At 35.0% G+C, this 20,180-nt stretch overlaps 1 protein-coding gene across 7 annotated transcripts in view; it reads right to left on the bottom strand.

The window, feature by feature from the left end:
* The window catches only part of SMCHD1 (structural maintenance of chromosomes flexible hinge domain containing 1), a 133,971-nt gene that overhangs the window by 41,867 nt on the left and 71,924 nt on the right, over positions 1-20,180 (bottom strand). For all 7 annotated transcript variants that reach the window (XR_014233989.1, XM_082353451.1, XM_082353448.1 and 4 more), the window contains 10 exons: positions 19,742-19,881; positions 18,973-19,107; positions 16,778-17,005; positions 13,765-13,913; positions 12,757-12,845; positions 12,080-12,198; positions 8,913-9,080; positions 5,626-5,751; positions 3,077-3,156; positions 2,693-2,850 (listed from right to left, as the gene is read on the bottom strand). Coding sequence is in view for 6 of the 7 variants with exons in the window: in XM_082353451.1 (XP_082209577.1) it covers positions 2,693-2,850; positions 3,077-3,156; positions 5,626-5,751; positions 8,913-9,080; positions 12,080-12,198; positions 12,757-12,845; positions 13,765-13,913; positions 16,778-17,005; positions 18,973-19,107; positions 19,742-19,881 (1,392 nt within the window). In the remaining variant the exon portion in view is untranslated. The remainder of the gene's footprint in view (positions 1-2,692; positions 2,851-3,076; positions 3,157-5,625; positions 5,752-8,912; positions 9,081-12,079; positions 12,199-12,756; positions 12,846-13,764; positions 13,914-16,777; positions 17,006-18,972; positions 19,108-19,741; positions 19,882-20,180) is intronic.

Genomic DNA, 20,180 nt, shown 5'->3' with positions numbered 1-20,180 from the left:
AAAGCATACATCTTGTTTAAGTGTTAATAATAAAATTCTGATGAAGAAATAAAACTATTCTTTAATTAGTCTTCCCCAACAATTTGTCTACAGAACTTATTCAATCATAACAGGTAACTCTCCAGTGCTAAATCTCCCACAGAAATCTAATAAATACATCTTTGCTATTAATAATCCTTTGTCTTATTTTCACAGTCTGCCAAGCAAGACCAAAAAGGTAAGACTGTGTTATTTGTAGCACAAGGAACTATATTCAATATCCTGTGATACTACTGGGCATATACCCTGAGAAAACCATAATTCAAAAAGAGACATGTATCACAACGTTCATTGCAGCAGTATTTACAATAGCCAGGACATGGAAGCAACCTAAGTGTCCATCGACAGATGAATGGATAAAGAAGATGTGGCACATATATACAATGGAATATTACTCAGCCATAAAAAGAAACGGAATTGAGTTATTTGTAGTGAGGCAGATGGACCTAGAGTCTGTCATACAGAGTGAAATAAGTCAGAAAGAGAAAAACAAATACCATATGCTAACACATATATATGGAATCTAAAAAAAAAAAAAAAAAGGTTCTCATGAACCTAGGGGCAGGACAGGCATAAAGACGCAGACATAGAGAATGGACTTGAGGACATGGGGAGGGGGAAGGGTAAGCTGGGATGAAGTGAGAGAGTAGCACTGACATATACACTACCAAATGTAAAATAGATAGCTAGTGGGAAGCAGCTGCATAGCACAGGGAGGTCAGCTCCGTGCTTTGTGACCACCTAGAGGGGTGGGATAGGGAGGGTGGGAGGGAGGCACAAGAGGGAAGGGATATGGGGATATATGTATGCGTATAGCTGATTCACTTTGTTATGCAGCAGAAACTAACACAACATTGTAAAGCAATTATACTCCAATAAAGATGTTAAAAAAATATATCCTGTGATAAACCATAATGGAAAAGAACATGAAAAAGAATGTATTTATATGTTTAACTGAGTCACTCTGCTGTACAGCAGTAATTATCACAATATTGTAATTCAACTATACTTCAATAAAAAATAAATTTAAAAAAAAGGTTAGACTACAGATACTCAGCAATCTAGAATAGGCCAAATGGTTACAAATCTATATGCTTTATGTAGTCTGAGAATACAATGTTTACTTTCTTTTATGATTTTCAATAGCATACAGTAGCTAAACTATTATTACTTGTAATATTCCCTTATATTTATCAGCTGTAATATTCACTTGTCACCTGTTTTTTGTTTGTTTTTTTTTTTAAACATCTTTATTGAAGTATAATTGCCTTACAATGGTGTGTTAGCTTCTGCTTTATAACAAAGTTAATCAGTTATACATATACAATATGTTCCCATATCTCTTCCCTCTTGCATCTCCCTCCCTCCCACCCTCCCCATCCCACCCCTCTAGGTGGTCACAAAGCACCGAGCTGATCTCCCTGTGCTATGCAGCTGCTTCCCACTAGCTATCTATTTTACATTTGGTAGTGTATATATGTCCATGACACTCTCTCACCCTGTCACATCTCACCCCACCCCCTCCCCATATCCTCAAGTCCATTCTCTAGTAGGTCTGTGTCTTTATTCCCGTCTTGCCACTAGGTTCTTCATGGCTTTTTTTTCCTTAGATTCCGTATATATGTGTTAGCATACTGTATTTGTTTTTCTCTTTCTGACTTACTTCACTCTGTATGACAGACTCTAACTCCATCCACCTCATTACAAATACCTCCATTTCATTTCTTTTTATGGCTGAGTAATATTCCCTTGTATATATGTGCCACATCTTCTTTATCCATTCATCTGTCGATGGACATTTAGGTTGCTTCCATGTCCTGGCTATTGTAAATAGAGCTGCAATGAACATTTTGGTACATGACCTATTAGTTTTTAATCACAGGAAATAGGCCTTATCTCCCCTAACAGATTTCAAAGGCTATAATTATTTAAAATTATTGTTAATATTTCAATCTAAATATTTCTGGTCTGCTTCTTTCACTGCTTGTAACTATGAACAGGAATTCATCCTCTCAAGAAAACCAAAGTCTTCAAGAAAGTTACCTATACAAAGCAAATACAATTTCCTACTGACTTGGCTCCTGCCATATTACACTGAAATCATTTGCTTACTTGATTGTCTCCTACATTAGACTGAACTCATTGAAAACTGTCATGTTCATTACTGGAATTAGGAGTCTAGCATAGTGGATGGACATAGCAGGTGTTCAGTAAATGTTTGTTGTTCTGAAATATCTTTAATCATAAATTATGATGTGATGCATTTTCATCCAAATTAAGTTGAACAGTCCTGGTTCCGTCTGGTTTAACAGTGCAACATATTTAGTAGAACATACCCCCCCAGTTTTGCCATTTAGCAGTTCATACTTCTTTTGCAGAATCTCACAATTCAGCAAATGAACAAACACAAACTGATTATCTTAAGCTATCAGTTTATATATGAACTTTTAGTTCATTCTTGACCATTAAAGGAATGTAGGATATAGGGGAGAGGGAAGACATAGCTAAGTCAAATGTACTTTCTTTGCCATTTGAAAGGCCACAACATGCTTGCTTTTTTATCATGCTGAACACCCAGGATAAATAATTTATTCCACTAATGTATGAGGCAAATTAATACTACAAATTTATTTTAAAACTGTGAATTACTCACCAGTGAAAATACCCCCTGCTAAAAAGGAAGCATCTTTGTCATATTTAACATTGAGACGAATGGGTTTTTCAGGGTCTGGAAGAATCATTAACTTAATTATGGGTCCTTCTATGGTATTCTTGTTATAAATGGCTTTAACCTGCATAATATGTTCTCCTCTAAAAAGAAAAAAGGGGAAGGGGGTTCAAACTTCATTAGTTATAACTAAAAATTCTGAGACAATTTATACAAAGTTTAACTCATTTAGGAAACCTCTCTACTCCAGTTCCATTCCAACTCCTGACTATCACTAAATAGAAGGCTAGTTATTACTCTTAACGTAATCCAGTAATAACAAAAATCAATCTCTATAATACCAATAACTATCAAACTTTCAGTTCTTACCTAGGGGCATAAACACTGAACACTCCCAAATTAGCCCTGCCCCTTTCATCGGTTTTATGCTGTTGGTTTGAAGGAGTGAGCTAAAAACAAAACAAAACGGTTAATTAGAAAATTCTAGGAATCAAATTCTTTTCCTCTATTACTATTTAAAAAGCTACATTTGCACACAGTCTAAAATCTAAAATTGTCTAATTTGAACTAGCTGAAATGATATAATATGTAATCACATAATCCAAAGGATAATAATCACACTGATCAATTAAACTAGAATTTTGTGTATTTCAATTATTAAGTTGCAGAATTCAATGTTCAGTTTCAATAACGCTGATATATCAAGTGAAGTTTGGTCACACAAACACTGAAGGTATATTCCAAAACTGGGGGGTTGTGAGAGTCGGCGCAGGAAAAATAAACATAAATACACATACATAATTTCAAGTCAAGGCATAATACCATGTCCATCGTTAGTTATTTCATCTTTCTCTTAATGTTTACTCAGATGTGCTTCTTAAATCTTTGTTGCAATACTACTTTTGCATTGATAACCAAGCTTTTACTTTTAAGTGATTAAGAATCAGTGGCGGGCTTCCCTGGTGGCGCAGTGGTTGAGAATCTGCCTGCTAATGCAGGGGACACGGGTTCGTGCCCTGGTCTGGGAAGATCCCACGTGCCGCGGAGCAACGAGGCCCGTGAGCTACAATTACTGAGCCTGCGCGTCTGGAGCCTGTGCTCCGCAACAAGAGAGGCCGCGATAGTGAGAGGCCCGCGCACCGCGATGAAGAGTGGCCCCCGCTTGCCACACCTAGAGAGAAAGCCCTCGCACAGAAATGAAGACCCAACACAGCCAAAAATAAGTAAATAAAAATAAATTAAAAAAAAAAAAAAAAAAAGAATCAGTGGCCACATTTCCTAATCATTGGTTAGAAGAGTCTTTCAGTCTTTTGCAGATGCTTCTCTAAAAAACTAGGATCATACTCTTATTACCAGTAGAAGATAATCACTATTTAACTCTCTTGGAAGCAAACATTAAGAACAAAAGTAAATGTGAAGACTGTAGAAGCAGGAAAATCAGACTCTCTCCTAAATCCTAATACCTAATTTCTGTTTAACGGAACCTGAAGATTAGGTAATTATGGTACATGCAGACAAAAAAAAAAAAAAAAAGCAATAGTTGGTGAGACAAAAGTGAGAAAGAGTAATTGAACTGCTAGAATAAAACCCTATATTTGTACCTGTCTCATTTACCCTCCAATCCATCTTCTCTCAACCTGTCTTTCTCAAAGTCTTTCTTCCATCTGGGTCCTAAATCTTTGTTGCTAAGCCAGAAGTAAGTCTTCTATTTCAGGCTATATAGCAGCAATACTGTAGTCTTTTTTGACAGGCTAAGACCTCTGACCCTTTTCACTTTACTTTGAAAATAAGTTCATGTGGATCACAAGTCATTCTTGGCACTTTAATCTCCTGTATAGCTTTTATTTATTTATTTTCATTTATTGTCTTTTGGCCGCGCACATGGCATGCAAGATCTTAGTTCCCCAACAAGGGATTGAACCCAGCCCCCTGCAGTGGAAGCACACAGTCCCAACCACTGGACCGCCAGGGAATTCCTTCCTGTATAGCTTTTAAGATAAACTTGTTGAGTCCTGCAAAATCCCTACTGGGATTCTTAATGAACTAATGGATTAATTTCAAGTGAACTGTGTATTTACATAATACCAACTTTTTGCATCCACTAAAATTATAAAATTTGTGGAGGGATACTCAAGCCTGGCTAAATATAACTCCAAGAACTCGCTTCTGTGTTGCCTGGCAACAACCTGGCTGGGACAAATGAATTCCCTTCAACCAACAGGAGAGACTTGTGAAAATATAACTTTGCAAGGGACTGGCAGCTTCTTCCCTTCCCCCTTGCAGGAGGGCATAAACTTTGTGCCAGGCATCCAAAGTCCCCCCTACATCCTGGTTACCCCAATACTAATGTAAACACTTGGTACCTAATCTTGGACTTCCTGGTATCCAAGCACTATGTTTGTGCCCAAACATTACGAGGCCATTTTCATGCTTGCCGAATTCCCTAGAACACAAGCCAGTATAGGTCCAACAGCTATGCCCAGGCCCTGGTAGCTCTCCAAAAGGTAGGTGGAGTACAGTTACTCGCATGACTCTTTTCCTTCACCCTTAGGGCTTGTAAGCTTCCCCAATAATACCTGTTTCATAACCCATACTGCAGGTCATTGTATCTGCCATCATTCACCTTTGTCAGCATTATCTATTCTTAATCTGAAACCCAAATATTATTAATATTGTGTAATAAACACTCAGACATAACTGTAGAATGTTGCCCCTTGTTATACTGTTTGCAAGATATAAACTATACTTCCTCAAAATAACTATTAAAAATTTTAGGTTAACTTCAACTAAGCAATAATGAAGATTATATAAGACTATTTTTTTTTAAAAAAAGAAATGTGACACCTAAAGACATGATCCTGAGGATGAAAGCCAGAATTTTAAGTAAGTGAAAATATTTAAGAATGTTTAAAACTTACCTTTAAATTGTTAGCTTTTATAAGGCTTATTTTAACCTGTGGCACAAGTGCTGGATTATCCCACTGATCACAAAGTTGAACAATGAGAGGATTCTGTAATTCTCTTCCGTTAATCACTGGAATGGACTAAAACAGATATAATAATTTTAAGAAGCACTAAAACATATATGCCAAACAATATGATTACTATTTAAGTGAAACAATCACTTAATGTATCTGTTTTAGTCACAAATAGCTCCTTTCATCAATTAAAATAAACTTCTGAAAGTCAATTATGTTGTCACAAATGATCCTCTTCTTATAGAAATGATTGAAAATTTGATAAACGGGAAAATATCATTAGACATTACTGGCTTCTAGAGCCAGTCAAGAATTCTAAAAATTACATATTAGAAGGACTTCCTTGGAAACAGAAGCTTATCTTAGGTTCTCATCTTTAGCACTGTCATCTACAGTTTAACTCCTCCATCAATTGTCAGCACTCTGCCAGTCTACACGAAGCAATAATGCACAGCTTTCCAGCTCTTGGTTAAACAGGACTAGTCACTGATAATCTACACTGTCTTGTTGGCTTAAGATGTTTCTTTCTTTTCCATTACTTCATGTAAGGCCTGTGTAACTCTGCGAATTTGTGTGCCGACCTATTAATACTGGATATATCAAAGGAAAACACATTGTCAAGCAAGAAACCTGTGAAAGTCTAATCCTCTGTGTCAGATCTTAAAAGTTAAAAAAAAAAAGAAGATAGGAAAGATATAACTAGCAAAAAAGGAAAGCTGATTTATCATCTCTCTCCTACTAACAATGTTCCCTCCGCTTCCTCCACCCCTCACCTTACTTGAGGAAGTTGTTTACCAAATTACGTTAGGAGGTTGCTAAAAGTGGGAGAAAACTTAATAATGTTTTAGGGCTAGAAATTTTTTTTTTTTAAAGATACCCTTGAAGCTGGTTTAGTTTAAATGCTTGACTACCGAAAGATTTTCATGGATAGACTGTATTTTATCTGCAAAAGTTTATAAAAAGCTTGAATATATAAAAAGTGCTGATGTTTCCAAATGTAAACACTACAGGGTCTTTATTCCTAATTACATAATTGTCTATCCATCAAATAGTAACTACTTTTAAAGAATATCTTTCAGTAAATGACTTGTAGCAAAAGCTTTTAGTTGAACATTTTTCTGGGTAGTAGTGGGGAAAGCAAATATCCAAAATCAAATGTTCATGAATACAAATCTGCCCTTTGCCACTTTGCCACTTTTTAATATTGTCGTGTAATGTAATTCAGAATTTGTTTCCTACTTATAAAGACTGATAATACATCATAATGTTGCTGAAGATTAAATGAGAGAATATATGTGTATATTTATATATTTTTTCTATTTATCATGCTTAGGTGTTAAATCAGTTCCCCTTTTCTATTAAAGATCCTGTAGGCGGACAGTAGGTCAAAAATTAAATTAGAAAATTCTAGGAAAACCACATATTCAATGACTACGTTTTCAAGCTTACCTACATATAATGTATCTCTTAACAGAATGAGAAATTCCTTTTAGGTTTTATTTTTAAAACTTTTGGATTTCAATGGTATCTGCAAATAAATCTTGTAATAAGTTTTTGAATTAACAAGCTGTCATTATTTTTTATATTCCCCTCCTACAAAATCATATAAAAACATGAACATGTAAAGATTTTTTCCACCTCAAATGTACACAATTATTCCATGGTACAGTCAGTCAACAAATCCTTTACTGTCATCATTAGGCATAAAGAATGTATTGACTTATGCAATATATGTGCTTCCAGATAAAAATAAGTACACTCGCTTTTCAGTGAAATCCTTCAGTCAACACAGTATTACAAAAAACATTGTTTTTAAAGCACATTCATACACTAGTTTATCTGTTTTTTTAAACTCACAAATCAAAAAAGGGCAATCTCAAACTAGGGCGCAGATATGTAAGCTTTTCTTAGATGATCAGTTCCTTTACAGGATAATTTCATTTACTACCACGGTCATGTGAGATCATTTCCCATTAGAAAAAAATAAGCTTTCATACCAACAGATAAGGCCCTGCCACATTATAACTGAACACCAGAATGTCAACATTTTAAAATTAGAATTCTAAAAATTGAATGAAAACTGAAAGGTAACAGATTTGACAGATATTTGCAAAATTAGTATTTAAGTATTAGTAATTAGTATTTAATTCAAAAAGAGTCATGTACCACAATGTTCGTTCCAGCTCTATTTACAATAGCCAGGACATGGAAGCAACCTAAGTGTCCATCGACAGATGAATGGATAAAGAAGATGTGGCACATATATACAATGGAATATTACTCAGCCATAAAAAGAAACGAAACTGAGTTATTTGTAGCGAGGTGGATGGACCTAGAGTCTGTCATACAGAATGAAGTCAGAAAGAGAAAAACAAATACTGTATGCTAATACATATATATGGAATCTTAAAAAAAAAAAAAAAGGTTCTGAAGAAGCTAGGGGTGGGACAGGAATAAAGAAGCAGACGTAGAGAGTGGACCTGAAGACACAGGGAGGGGGAAGGGTAAGCTGGGACGAAGTGAGAGAGTGGCATGGACATATATACACTACCAAGTGTAAAATAGATAGCTAGTGGGAAGCAGCCACATAGCACAGGGAGATCAGCTCAGTGCTTTGTGACCATCTAAGGGGCGGGATAGGGAGGGTGGGAGGGAGACGCAAGAGGGAGGAGATATGGGGATACATGTATATGTATAGCTGATTCACTTTGTTATAAAGCAGAAACTAACACACCATTGTAAAGCAATTATACTCCAATAAAGATGTTAAAAAAAAAAAGATTTAACTATTTGCATAGGAAGGCAAACTGAAGTTTTTATGGATATAATGAATGACTTGATATCTGGTATGCTTTTACAAATTCCAGCAAAAACATTTTTTTAATAAGTCAGTGAGAGAGAACAATGAAATAAAATTGGGCAAAAATCAGTAACTGTTGAAACTGGGGGTTCATAATACTTTTTTTACTTTTATGCATATTTTAAAATTTCTATTATAATAAAGTGCTTAGAATTTGAAGTATTACACTTTTTTAAACAAATGAGGGCACAGAGATGAATTAAATAATGAAGTATTAAAATTCGTATTACTTTGTCCTTTTGTTATTGTTACTATTGTTACTGTTATTACTTCAACAACAAAATGTAACTATTCAGCTCTACTGACATTTTGAAGCAATAAGTCATGTGATATTAAATTCTGTCAATCAAGGCAGGAAGGTACTTACCTCCTTTAACTCTGGCCAGTCTACAAGGAGAAGTTTAGCTGGTGGCCCAGAAATTAGCTGCACTCGAATAAAGTCAGAAAACTCACGCCAAGTAAAACAAAGATCCTTATTTCCAGGGGGACCTGGAATAAATTTGATGCCTCTCACACTTATACTTTGTGTATTTTCCTAGTGAGGAAAAGCACATTGAAAAGAAACAGGGAGATAATGTTTAGTTTTCAGAAAAATGAAAGAAAATGTTGTCACCACCCATGTGCATACAGATGTGTTTCTGGTATAACAACAGCAAGTAACTTACACATATGCCAATACTGGAGTTCCCTGAATTTCATCTCCTTGAGAGGAGAAACTGAAATTCTTTTTTGTGAGGGAGAAATCTAAAAGGTTCAAGCTATGTCCTTTTTCCTGATATTTTCCTAATTTCCCTCTTATTTACACTTGCATTGTCTCCTTTCTGTTCCCCAAATAGCCATGCACGTGCTTGCCCAACACCCTTTGCACCTGCTCCTTCCTTCTGATTGCAACATTTTTTTTACCTACATGGCTTTTCTTCAGGTTTTTGCTCATAGAATACCTTAACCAGAGGGGTTTTCTGTAACTAGCCTATATGATGGTGCCCTATTCCCACAGCCCACTTTAATTTTCTTCCTGTCACTCATTTCCTACCTGTTATATGCTCTCCCATTACAAGGTAATCTCCGAGAAGGTAGGGGTTTTGACTTGTCACAATCCCATCGCTGGTACTTAGAATGCCTAACATCTGTTAATGCGAATCAATGACACTAGCCTATAATCTTTGCCAAGTGACTGAAGTAGATAAAACCGATTCCGTACTGGCATGAGCACTGTAGTATTTGCATTTTAATAGTGACCCTTAATGATTTCATCATCTTAAATTTCCATTAAGTACAAATATTAAGTACAGCAAATTTTAAAACTCAGAGTTAAAATGTCATGTTTTATGATCTGAAACAACTGTTTGTAGAACATTTCTGTAAAAAGACATTGCAAAACAATAGAAATTAATCTCCCCCAAAAGCCCATTGAGTGCAGGGGAGTTTTTTCATTATTTGGAAAACAAATTAAGCATTCATTAGTACAACATATTGAAAAGTTCAAAATACGTGAAGTCTATAGAATCCCACATTTAATAGTGAAACACCAAATGCCCTTTTGAAGAGGTGATGTCTTAAGTAATCTTGAAAGTTATTCTGGTTTTACCTCATATCTTGAAAATAAAATTTGCATGCACATTAACAAATTGTAGATGAGTATAAATAGAATTAAACACAAAATTCTGAAATGTACTCTCTAAGGTCTAATGTTGATATTATCAAGGGAATGTACTTCAGAAGAGCAGTACATTTTATGAAGATGTGGAAATGATTTTAAGAAACAATGGCATATTAAAACCAGTTTTTTTTTTAAAAAAAACTTTAAAAATAGTGTTTTTTTTTTATTTGTTTATTTATTTGGTTGGGTCTTAGTTGCAGCATGCATGTGGGATCTAGTTTCCCGACCAGGGATTGAACCCGGACCCCCTGCATTGGGAGCGTGGAGTCTTAACCACTGCGCCACCAGGGAAGTCCCCTAAAAATAGTGTTTTTTTAAAACAACTTTGGTTTAAAAAAAAAAAACCAGAGGCTCCCTTTTTTTCTGTAGAGACGAGGGGTAGACTCCTATTGTTTGTTTGAAAGTGAGTCAAGATGGTATACATCAGTTGTAAAATGACAGCAGAGAGAAAGAAAGTCAATTTGACTGGAGAATGAGCCATGGGAGGAGACAGGTATGCTGCAGTGGAATACTGTGGAGTACCTTAGGCCACCCTAAGGAGACGGAGTCTAACTTTACAGTATAAAATGCTGACAGGTGGCATAAGATGGGAACTGAAAACTGACACTAGGTTTGGTCAGGTGGCACAGGGCAGAAAAAGAGCGACAGTGGCTTGCCTGGGAATGATGGTCAAGAATGTGAAAACAGAGAGTATATACAACTCTTCCAAGGAGCTGTACTGTAAAAAGGAGGAGAGAAAGAGGGCCATACAAGAAAGCTGTGAGGGTTTTTTTATTATAGCATGTCTATATGCTGATGGGAATCTAATAGATTATAGCATGTCTATACGCTGATGGGAATCTAACAGACGGGGAAAACAAGATGTAGGAAGATAGGTTACAATTTAGGAATAATTAGTGAAAGAGGATGGGAGTCTGTGCGTAAGGCGACAGGAAGCAGAGATAGTTCATGTACAACAGCAGTTACTATCTGACTTCATCTACACAGAGGGTGAAGCTAGACAAGAGAAGAACCTGAAAGTCAAAGATCAAACCTTATCTTTTACAGTAAACAAAACACCATTAAAAGTTCCTCAGCAGTGCTAAGATATAGTGAAAGTGATGTTCTGAAAACTAGAAAATAATAGCCCAGCAGATTAGTGGAAACAGAAATTCTAGGTGGGAGGGGCAACAAGGAGGCTATTATGATCATTCTGTCGGGTAAAAGGTATAATGGAGGCTCCAAAAGGAAGAAGAGTTTTAAAAACCATTAAATGCCCTAAATGGATTCAACTTTACTTGGGGCTTAGCATTCCTTCTTTTTGACCTACTCAAGCCTGGTAGGTTCCTTGAAGGCTCAACTCCAACATCTTTTCTCGAAAACTGTCTTTAATCTCTCCAAGAAGAATACATTGTGTTTCCTTGCTTGTTTTAAACTGAAATAATTCCACCAGGGTTCTTATTTTTCAAGCTAATCTCAATTAACTGCACAGCTGCAAACTTTCACCACTAGTTTTCTCCCAAGCATTCTATTTAATGCAGGGACTGAGCACCAAGAAATTTTACTCAAATAGCTACATGAAAAACTATCTTTAGATACATATCAAAATACTTAAGGATGAAATGATATGATGTATGGAATTTGCTTCAAAGTGATAGATAAGGGGGAACTGATGAATGTTGAAGCTGACTGATGGGATCATGAGAATTACTTATACTATTTATTCTATTTTTGCATATGTTCAAAATTTTTCATTATGAAACTTATTTTAATGCCTTTTATAATTTTTCATTGTAAACACTGAAATCAAGTCTCTCTTATTTTTGTTTTTCCCAAACTTTTTGTTATATATAAACTGAATGGAATAAGCCAACTGTTATGGAAAACAGCCATACCTGAAAAGTAGTTTTCAAATGTGAGCTATCAAGTCCAATCCCAGCAATTCCCAAGGCAGATAGAGAACTTGGTGAAAATGCCTGAATTTGATTTCCATACTGATCTGTAACTATTATAACTATAAAAGGGGGAGGAAGTTTAATTTTAAAGTATCTTAATAAAATATACAAATATCCATAAACACACTTATACAATTAAAATTATACTTAGAAACTCATTCTAACTTTGTTCTTGTGTATCTTTTTGGTAAAAAGTAATTATAATCACTTCTTTTATAATCACTATAAAAATAATAAGAATATACGTAAGTACACTTATATTTACATATTTAACATGATGCTGATGTTAATCAAGTTTTTTACCATGAACATTTGAAGGAAATAATTTGGATACATATGAACCCACTAATATATTTACTTTTTACTCTTAATATTAACTATTAACATTTCTAACAAAAGTCAACATTCTTTTCAACAAACTATTTTTGCCAAACTGATTTCACAGTTAGGTCACCATAGGCAAAGACAGGGAAAAGCTTCAATCTTTCCAACAATGGAATTTAAACCATAAACCGTATATAAATCCCAAGTTTTCCTTTCAGATTATGTATGACAAAACATGAACATAAGGACATATTATAGAAGTGTTTTAAAGAAAGAAAGCAGGCCATACTAACCTATTTCTCCTTGAAGCTCTTGGCCCATCTGTACTGTTTTTCCTCCTTTTAATTCACATTTTAGATGTTTAGGTTCATCAGGAAGTGGTCTGCAATTGATTAACAAGTTAAACGCCTTACTTGCACCATTAATTGTAGAAAAAAATTAGTTTAAATATGCTAAAGAGTAACAAATACAACATTCATTTTCTAAAACTTAAAGTAACACCCCTCTAAATACCTCTATTTATATAACATAACTATTAACCCAAAAGGAAATAGAGAAAAGATAGGTTGCAAAGAGAGTAGAGAATACTGACAAAAACACACACACACACATGTGTTAGATTACAGTTATCTATGCTGGATTAAAAGGAACTTATGCCATGAGAGCACTGAGAAAGAAAACAGATGGGTCTGTAAGAATGACCCATCAAGAGATCTGTCTCTGGCTGAAGAGTTATACATCTTACAATTTTATCTCAAACATGGAGCTATTCTAAGTGTTGGAATAGTATGGAAATGTGTAGAGGAATTAAAGTGAAAAAGGTTATTAAAAAAGAGGCAGCCGAGGAACTGACAGGCCAGGGTGAAGGACAGGTTTTCAATATAGTTACTTAAATCTTCCCCTTTTCTATCAGGTGGACTCAGCTTTGAAAATCATCACTAACCAATGAAAGCATTCTTCCTTCTGAACAACACACTGACTGATCACACTGTATCTTTTGGACTTTTCATGTCTGTCATTCTGCAGGAGTTTTCACTGTTGCTTGTCCTAGGAGGGCTTTCCTTTATCAAAAGTTCTATTTCTGACAGATACTAGAGGGTCAATTAAGCAGAAGCTTGTAACAATATTAAGAATCAATCACTATCTTCAGTGAAGCTTTATTCCGAAGACAACCTATTTCCAAAAAATTGTGAAAATTTCTATATTAAAAAACAACTTTGGCATGTGTGCTTTGGAGAAAAGCACTTTTGTTGCCATATGCTGAATTTTGAAATACCTCAAAATATAATATGCCCACAAACCTTACTGTAAATGCACTTTCCAAAGACACATGATCATCTTGGAATGAAACCTGGCAATAGCGCATATCTTTTACAGATGTTGGTACTTGTACATCAGGAAGCAGACCCTGTAGTAAGTGCTCTTTGTTAATCTCAGGAGTCCAATTAACCTAGAAGAAAAATTATATATTTAAGAATAATATAAAGCTTAATCTAATGCCTTCCAACTGCCACTTATCTTACCAAAGACTCTTAAAATTATAACCCATCCTCCCCACCCCTAAGGAAAAAGAAATGCCCCTTATGACCAGAAATGATGGTCGTTCATATATTACTATAATAAAAAAGTATCTTCCTCATTGTCTTTCCTGATAATGTTGCCATATCTTTCAATGCAATAAAATAAATATTCCTAAGTCATTTCTTTAGCTTTTGCCACAAGATTATCACTGTGGTCATTATAGTTTTAAAAAAACCATGTTAATCAAATCATGTGATCAATTCTGAGACGTAATAGTCAATCTTTTTTTTTGAAAAGAATCTTATTAATACAGGTTTTAAATGAGATCTAAGTGGACCTGATTCAGCAAGGTGAGAAAACAAGTTAAATCCACTAATGTAATTACCATCCTGGCCACATCTTGATCTTAATCTACTCTGGAATGTTTTCAGCTCTAATTTTAACTTTACATCTCTTAAATTCCATATTTTGTTACCGGATCCATTTTTTAAGTTGATTACCCTACGCTATCCTTTTAAACTTCCAATCCTTTCTATTTAAGAATTTTTAGCTCAACTTTATGCTTTTAGCCTTCTATAGCTGTGATTCTTAAATCATTGATATTCTAATATTTTAATCCTACTTTATGCTGTTCTTAGTTACCTTTTTTTTTTTTTATAAATTTATTTATTTATTTTTGGCTGCGTTGGGTCTTCATTGCTGCACGCGGGCTTTCTCTAGTTGCGGCTAGCGGGGGCTACTCTTCCTTGTGGTGCACAGGCTTCTCATTGTGGTGGCTTCTCTTGTTGTGGAGCACGGGCGCTAGGTGCGCGGGCTTCAGTAGTTGTCACTTGCGGGCTCTAGAGTGCAGGCTCAGCAGTTGTGGCGCACAGGCTTAGCTGCTCCGCGGCATATGGGATCTTCCAGGACCAAGGCTCGAACCCATGTCCCCTGCATTGGCAGGCGGATTCTTAACCACTGCGCCACCAGGGAAGTCCTCTTAGTTACCTTTTAATCTTTTTAAACCGTCTTTTTATTCTTTATCATACCTTTTTTTCCTTTTTTTAAAATAATGGAAGCAGCAAGCAGGAGTTACACAAAAAGGCTTTCTTCTCTCACCCTAGTTGTGCTCTCTCTTCAATGAATTCCTAGGTCAGTTTGGGTTGACTTTCCTCAATACTGGAGAATTCTCTAAAGACTACAAAACCACTTTAAGCATATACATTTAATAAAAGTATTTAATATCCTTTATTATCAATAAAGGTGCATGTTTTAAAATCTTTGGAACCCAATAAATATATAACTACTAGAATTGAGGCAAAATGTGTCAAAAGCTGGCCATGAGCTTAGAGAATGGCAAAAAGAAGGTTATGTACAGAAAAAGGCTCTGAAGTCAATGTTTCTCCTTACCCTTAACATGAAACTAAACTGTGGAAACATTATGAGAAAGCAAGGAATCAGTTCAGAAGCCAGGTTGCTGGTACCACTTTTAAACTACTTGCCTTCAAATCTGCTGACAGAGATAAAAATGGCTTGCCTCCCTTCCAAGCAGGATAAGGATTATTTATCTCGAAATCCTCCCTTCCCTCATTACGGAGAGGAAAATAAACTGGCTGGAACAAGGGTTATTCCAAATAAGATTTTAAAAATAATGTCAGCTGAATCCTGGTAAACAATTCTTTTAAAGTATCAGATCCTGTATTTGGAGACTCAGGATGGCTACAGAATACAGCAGTGCAAAAGAGCGGAATTCCCTGGTGGCCCAGTGGTTAGGACTCCACACTTTCACTGCCAAGGGCCGAGGTTCGATCCCTGGTCGAGGAACTAAGATCCCACAAGACACACGGCATGGCCAAAAATAAATAAATAAAATAAATTAAAAAAAAAAATCTAACCATTTTGATTTGGTTCTCTGTTAAGTGAGCTGTTAAAGTTTCAACACATAGATTTACCCTATCAAGGTACAAATGATACATTTAGATGGCAGGTCTATGAGGACCATCTGAAGCTACTGAGAACTGACAAAAGCATTGTCTAAGGATCACACTTTTAGAGACTGCTATACCAATTTCAAATGGGCAAATCAGGGGTCTGTAGTTAACAATACTGTTTTACCATTTTCCTTTAACAGACTTTTTATTTAGTGCCTTCAGAATAGCTACAAAAACACTGCTTTGGTTGGGGACTTCCCTGGTGGCACAGTAGTTAAGAATCTACCTGGCCAATGCAGGGGACACAGGTTCGATCCCTGGTCCAGGAAGATCCCACATGACACAGAGCAACTAAGCCCGTGTGCCACAACTACTGAGCCTGCAAGCCACGACTACTGAAGCCCGTGCTCCACAACAAAGACAAGCCACCACAATGAGAAGCCCGTGCACTGCAACAAAGAGTAGCCCCCGCTCACCACAACCAGAGAAAGCCCGTGTGCAGCAGCAAAGACCCAACACAGCCATAAATAAATAAATAAATAAATAAATAAATAAATAAATAAAATTTTAAAAACAGACAAACACTGCTTTGGTCAAGTGGTGATCTTGATTGTGAGTACAGAAATACAGTTCATCAGGACTGGAATTTTATTTAGGTGTCAAAATCATTTTTCTAAGCATGAATTTATCACACATGTATCATTCAACATTTCAATCTGGTGCATGAAAAAATATCTTACTTAGTCCAGGATTTTATATAACAGTACTATTTTTCTGTGATAAGCTTCTTCTTAGAGGATAGCCTATAAAACTTGTGCAGAGTCTTCCAAGCAAAAAAATGAACAGAATTCTTGCAAATAAACAATCTGTTTGAGATACTTACTTTAATTTTCTCTGCTAAAGCTGATGTTATATGGATTTCTCTTTCTCCTTCATCATACATTTGAAAAATAAGGTTATGCATAATATCTCCTGCTATCCAATTAACCTCATCCTGATGTTTGATCTGGATTGCCTTTTGTCCTTCTACACTGAATATCTGTAATCTTGCAACATGGCTACTGGGAAGCAACTTAATAGTCTTCTCCACAGGTGCCACATCTTTACAACTCTAGGAAGAGAGGAAAACACAAATATATACTGAATGACATCTGTATTGAAAACACAGTTTTTGGCTTTAATGGTGAATCTTCCATATTGCTTAAGAATTTATTTCCAATATTATGGGAGATCATCTTACATACTGTTAACATTCATAGATTTTCTCATTAAGAGGATACTATAGTATCAATAATTCCATATTTTATACCATCAAGTTATAAATAATGACAGTGGCCACATTCTTAAAACCAAAAACTAGCATATTTGGACTTAAAAGAACTTCCTTCCCCTTCATTTGTAAATTTACTTAAAAGTGTTGCAAACCTGTGAAATTTTAATCATATGACACAGATTTGGTGACCAGCATTTATTAATAAAAATAATGGTGTAATAAATTAAGAATTTTCCATAAATTAAAGATAAATATTGCCATAAAATATGTTATTTAATGACCTTCTAGAGCTTTTTCAATTCATTTTACATTGGGGTGAGTGGACAGAGTTGCTTGTAGCTAGATGAGGACTCTAGATGCCCCTAAAGGTTGAGCTGGCATATTTATAATTTGTTATGGGCACATCAGTGTTCCAAAGATCAGTAAAGATGAGCTGGTGTGCTACATAAATTGATTTTAGGCACACAAAGTTAAAACATTACGTAATTATTTCAGAATCCAGGTATAGTGCATTCCACAGGATACAAAAAATGCATATAAGTCTAAGCTTAAAATACCTCTACAATCCTACTTCACTCATGTCTCCTTCCTCACCCAGTTGCAGTCATTTTACTGAAGCCCATTCACATGAACAATGACATATTCAAAATTCCTACCTCACAGAGTATCAGGCAAATAATCCATCCTCTATTATAAGCACATTTTATTTGCCCGGCTCAAACTTAAGAGTCACTGCTTTTGGATAATATGTTCTAACTGCAGGTTACAAGATATACCTCGGTCTTTGTGTTAACTGACCAGGACTCTTGGTGTTCTGCCTGTTGCTGCTCTGCAGTATTTACATAATTATATGTAAATGCTCTCTTGCTCTCAAGCCCAGATTTCTCCCTAACTCCAAGTCTTTTTCCTGAATCTCCTGATCTTTTGCAAGATGGTATGCTCAAAAATATGTTGCCCACATTATTGAAAAAAGGAAATGCATAACAAATATTTGAAGATTATCAAATATAACCAGCTTCAAAAGAAAAGAATTAGAATAAAGTCAAATCATTTCATTCTAATGTAAAAAAATAAAAGCTTTTACCCTTTTGAGGCTCAAGATATGTTAGCTGATATATACTTAGTAGAAAAAACACTGGTTAATCAACCGATCAGGTAATTTATCATCTACTAACCATATCAATTATGAAGAAATCACATTTAGGTATTTTACTTGTATAAGTATTTGTTATCCCATTTAGCAATCTTAGGAAACCAAATGCTTATATCAACTGCCTGCCCTTCTCTAGGCTGGCTTCACCTTCAGCCATGATGTATATCCAATAACAAGTGTCCTACTGGCACATTAACACAGCAATCTCTTTATAGGAAAATACTAATGAAAAACCATGTATTTATTTTGTTAATTATACACACATATTAAATATTCATATATCCTTCAGTGGTGGTTCCATAGGGGCATTTACCGAACTTTCTAACAAACAAGTGTAAACTATAAGAAACGAGAATAAAATAAAACTGATAATTGTCATATTTTAATATAGGAAAAAATTAATTTTAGGAACATGTAATCAATAATAGCTATAGATATTATAAAAGGTTTGATCAAGAAAATTACTAATATTTGATACAAAATGTTATTTACTATACTATTTTATTTTTGCCTTTTCTTCCCTCTGGCTAAAAGAATCACAGATATCTCATTTTAAAAAGTCAAACAACTTTACATAAAATATTATAAAGCTGCTAAAGAATATTTGTATAAAGACTCAATATAATACCAATGAATAACAGTAACAACTTACAGGTATTTCAATTTTTGCTTTAAGAGTCTGGTCTTTTTTGATATTCTGAACTTGAATTGCTGGTCCTGACAAAATACTGGTTCCAGAACTACTGCAATCCACAACGTAGAGTGGAAGGTTTGGAGCACCTGAAAACTATTGGAAGCATACAAAATAATTTAAGACCCCAATCAAATGTAACTTACTATTCAATAACAGTTATTTAAATTTTCAAACAATTTAGTATAGCTACTATTTCTGGCTATAAATTAGAAAACTATAAATATAATTCACTAATATTCTAGACAATTTCTGAATGAAAAGAGTAAGTTTCTACAATTCTAGGTAAAATTTGTTGATTTTGGAAGAAAAACCAACTTCCTCAACCATTATTCTTTCTTTTTTTAACTCCACCTATTTGGGTTTTCCTTTCCTTTTTGTGCTCTTTTACTCGTATTCATTTATCCATCCATCCCCAATCCTAAAGGATATTTCCATCATCCTACTCATAAATTAAATACTTCATCTGAAATGAGGAGGATGGACTAAGGAAGGAGAGGGGAGGAATCTGCAGTCCAATACTTGGCACAGCTGGCATCATTACTGGCTTAGGGATGCTGAAAACTATTGACAATGAGACAGCCCACAAATTTCTCCATGGAATAATCATTACACAATCTAGATACATATAAGGCTACTATAAAGGAGCCAAAAGATATAGTGATTTAGTGATTTCCATTTAGTACCACGGGACTCAAAATCTACATATTCTTATCTTATAACAGCTTACCTTACAATGAACAATCAATTTGGGTTGTGCTGTTATATTGTCTGATTCATCCAAAACTTCTACCTGAAATGGGAAAGCTGTTCCATTTTCTATAACTAAAATTTCAGAATCAGGTTTCACTTTCAATCGATGAGGGGGACCTACCAGAAAATTATATAATAAAATAGAGATTCAAGTTTCTAAAACTGAAATGTTAAAATAGCAAAAGAAACAGCTTTTAACATTTCAAGTTTTAATATCTTTTAAATAATGCCAAGAGAGAAAAAATATCCATGTTTAATCATTTCTATCCCCCAAAAGCATATATTCTATACATCACGAGAGTGGTCTCAATTATATTAAAATGTTTGATGTCTAGACTTAGTTTTATGTAACAAGCTAAGACACGGTGATAACTCATGTTAGAAATCACCCAAACATGTGAAATACTAAAAAGATC

Source organism: Balaenoptera borealis (genome assembly GCF_965194805.1).
Source record: "Balaenoptera borealis genome assembly, chromosome: 14".
NCBI lineage: Eukaryota > Metazoa > Chordata > Mammalia > Artiodactyla > Balaenopteridae > Balaenoptera > Balaenoptera borealis.
The sequence above is the reverse complement of the archived record's forward strand: the minus strand, read 5'-3'. Positions and strand labels throughout refer to the sequence as shown.